General features: G+C 55.1%; 1 protein-coding gene across 2 annotated transcripts in view; it reads left to right on the top strand.

The window, feature by feature from the left end:
* tanc1b (tetratricopeptide repeat, ankyrin repeat and coiled-coil containing 1b) overlaps positions 1-2,500 on the top strand; it is a 118,646-nt gene that overhangs the window by 64,603 nt on the left and 51,543 nt on the right. For both annotated transcript variants that reach the window (XM_062534024.1, XM_062534023.1), the window contains exon 7: positions 425-838. In XM_062534024.1, the coding sequence (XP_062390008.1) occupies positions 425-838 (414 nt within the window). The remainder of the gene's footprint in view (positions 1-424; positions 839-2,500) is intronic.

Genomic DNA, 2,500 nt, shown 5'->3' with positions numbered 1-2,500 from the left:
AGGTGTTTCAGTACCAGCATTTCTCCTGGTCTATTTAGTGTGTAGCTAGGCCATGTGTACAGTAAGGATAATGTATTGTCCGTCTGTCATTAGAGCAGAGGGTTCTTGCTTCGTCCTGAATGGATTTATTTTAAAGTAAGTGCTGAAGGGATTTACTTGACAGCGTTTTGCGTAGCAACGTCTTACTTGAAAGACATGAATCAAAAGCACAAAACCCGTTGCCATTGACAGCGATCATTACTGTATATCCTTTGCAGCAGTCATTATATAGTTTTAACAGACCTCCGAACGCTGGGAAGGCAATTTATGTGAATGGAACTTTCTGTAGCACTCAGAAGAGCCGTGTAATAATCTGGTCTGTGTGTGTGTGTGTGTGTGTGTGTGTGTGTGTGTGTGTGTGTGTGTGTGTGTGTTTCCCTATTAGCCACCATCACCAGCTCGTCGGAGAATGACGAGCGCAGCGGCTCCAGCCTGGAGTGGAGTCGCGACGGCAGCGGCGGCAGCAGCATGAGGGGCGGCGCCCAGCCGCACGGGCACGTGCCACTCGCCGCCCGGCCCGACACCTGCTCGCCCGTGGCCGAGGAAGACACCGCCAGCTCGTCGGCCGACAACGCCACCACCACCTCCGCCACGACCTCCACTACCACCACCACCAGAGCGGACTTGACCACAGCCATGCCCTCGACCTCGACAACCTTGTCGACGGCGACAGCAGCCGTACCCCTCTCCGTGGCGGTCTCCACGACGATGGCGCCCACGTCCCCCACCGAGGGCCCCGTGCAGTACCCCGCCCAGAGCTCCGCCGGCCTCATGATGCCCCGGCCCAACTCCGTGGCAGGTGAGTGCAGGGCATCAGCTGCGCCGCTTTCAGCATGGAGAGGGCACCCGCGCTGCGGGCCCAGGTGGCACCCCGGGTGGCTGGCACAAGTGCACCCTGGAGTGGTGTGTGTGTGATCGCTCAGTCAGGAGCCCAAGGCACGCTGTGGCTTTCGCTCGCTGGCTGAGCCGCGGTGGCAGCCCGCGGTTTTGTGTTAGCGCTGCTGTGCATTTTAATAACTACGTACCGATCCCGGGCCGGATGGGGATGGCGGCAGGAACTCTGCGGCCCATCAAAAGCCGCAGCACATGTCGGCGGGGGGAGACGTCTCTCCCCCTCCCCCCCCTCGTGTTGACACGTGGTAATCAGAGTGGAGTCTTGTCACGCCGTGATGTATCGATGTGCTATTTAGCGCCGCTCACCCAAGGCAATAAAGTTCTCCTGCACGGAACAGAATAGCTCTCTGGCCCGAGCGCCTCCTCAGTCCGGCTTCCAAAGTAAAGTGTAGGGTCAGGACACGGCTCCGTGTAAAATGATTTGTTGTTGTTGTTGGATGTCCCTGTTGCAGGACTGTTGAACTGCTGGCCAGCACCTCAAGCGTTTTTTTTTTTTTTTGCAGTGGTGTTTGAAAGCGTAGGCCAAGTTGTTTTCATATTCTAGGCTGTTCCGTGGAGAGAAATGTGTCGGTCAGCTCGGGCGATGTTTTTCGCCCGCGTCGGTTTTGGCTGGATCTGAGGCACACACTGGAGCGAGTCGGTGGATGAGTGAGTGGAGGCAATGGACGGATGAGAGAGTGGGCGAGTGATGCAGTATGGATGGATGTGAGGAAGAGAGTGAGGCAGGGAGCAAATGAGTGTGTGAGTGTGTGAGTGTGTGAGTGGATGAGTGGATGAGGCTGGACTGAGTGTGTATCCTACAGGAGGCAGTGAGTGATCTCAGGCGTGCAAGTGAGTGTATAAGTGGAGGGGTGGAGGGGAGTAGCTGTGCCAGGGCCGGCTGCACGGTGCCTGCTCAGAGAGCTTGTGAAGTACAGAGAGAGGGGAAATGGAGTGAAGAGAAGACACATCGGAGAGCAGGCCAGAGGCAGACAGAGAAGAAGTGCATAAGGCCAGAGGAGGAGGAAGCTGAGAGATACTCTCTTGGAGCCTGACAGAAGATGAGCGGTGCTGCTCAAGAAACACTGAGACAGAGAAGAGAAAATGGTGATGAGGAATGATGAGAGAGAGGGAGAGGGAGACAGAGAGAGGGAGAGAGAGAGAAGGATAGAGAGAGACAGATAGAGAGAAGGAGAGAGAGAGCAAGAGACAGAGAGGGATGGAGAGAGACGTTTAAAACCCCTTTTATTGAACCATTCCATGGATCCAAAACACAGATATTGCATCTGTTTGCACTGTATGATGGCATTGGCAACACTACTCTTCTACTGTAAGTCATGCCTATAAAGCTCATTTGAATTTGAATTTGAATTTGACAGAGTGAGAGAGAGACAGAGAGAGAGAGACAGAGAGAGAGAGAGAGGGAGAGAGAGAGAGACACACAGAGAGAGAGAGAGAGGGAGAGAGAGAGAGATTGTCTGTCCCTGGTGGTTGTTGGGGCTGACTGATGAGTGCTGGTGTGGGGCTGGGCAGCAGGGCAGCTGTTGTGTGTGGAGGCTGCAGACGCAGGACACAGCGCCGTCTCGCC

Source organism: Sardina pilchardus, chromosome 4, assembly GCF_963854185.1.
Source record: "Sardina pilchardus chromosome 4, fSarPil1.1, whole genome shotgun sequence".
Taxonomy (NCBI): domain Eukaryota; kingdom Metazoa; phylum Chordata; class Actinopteri; order Clupeiformes; family Clupeidae; genus Sardina; species Sardina pilchardus.
This window is presented reverse-complemented; position numbering and strand designations above follow the sequence as displayed.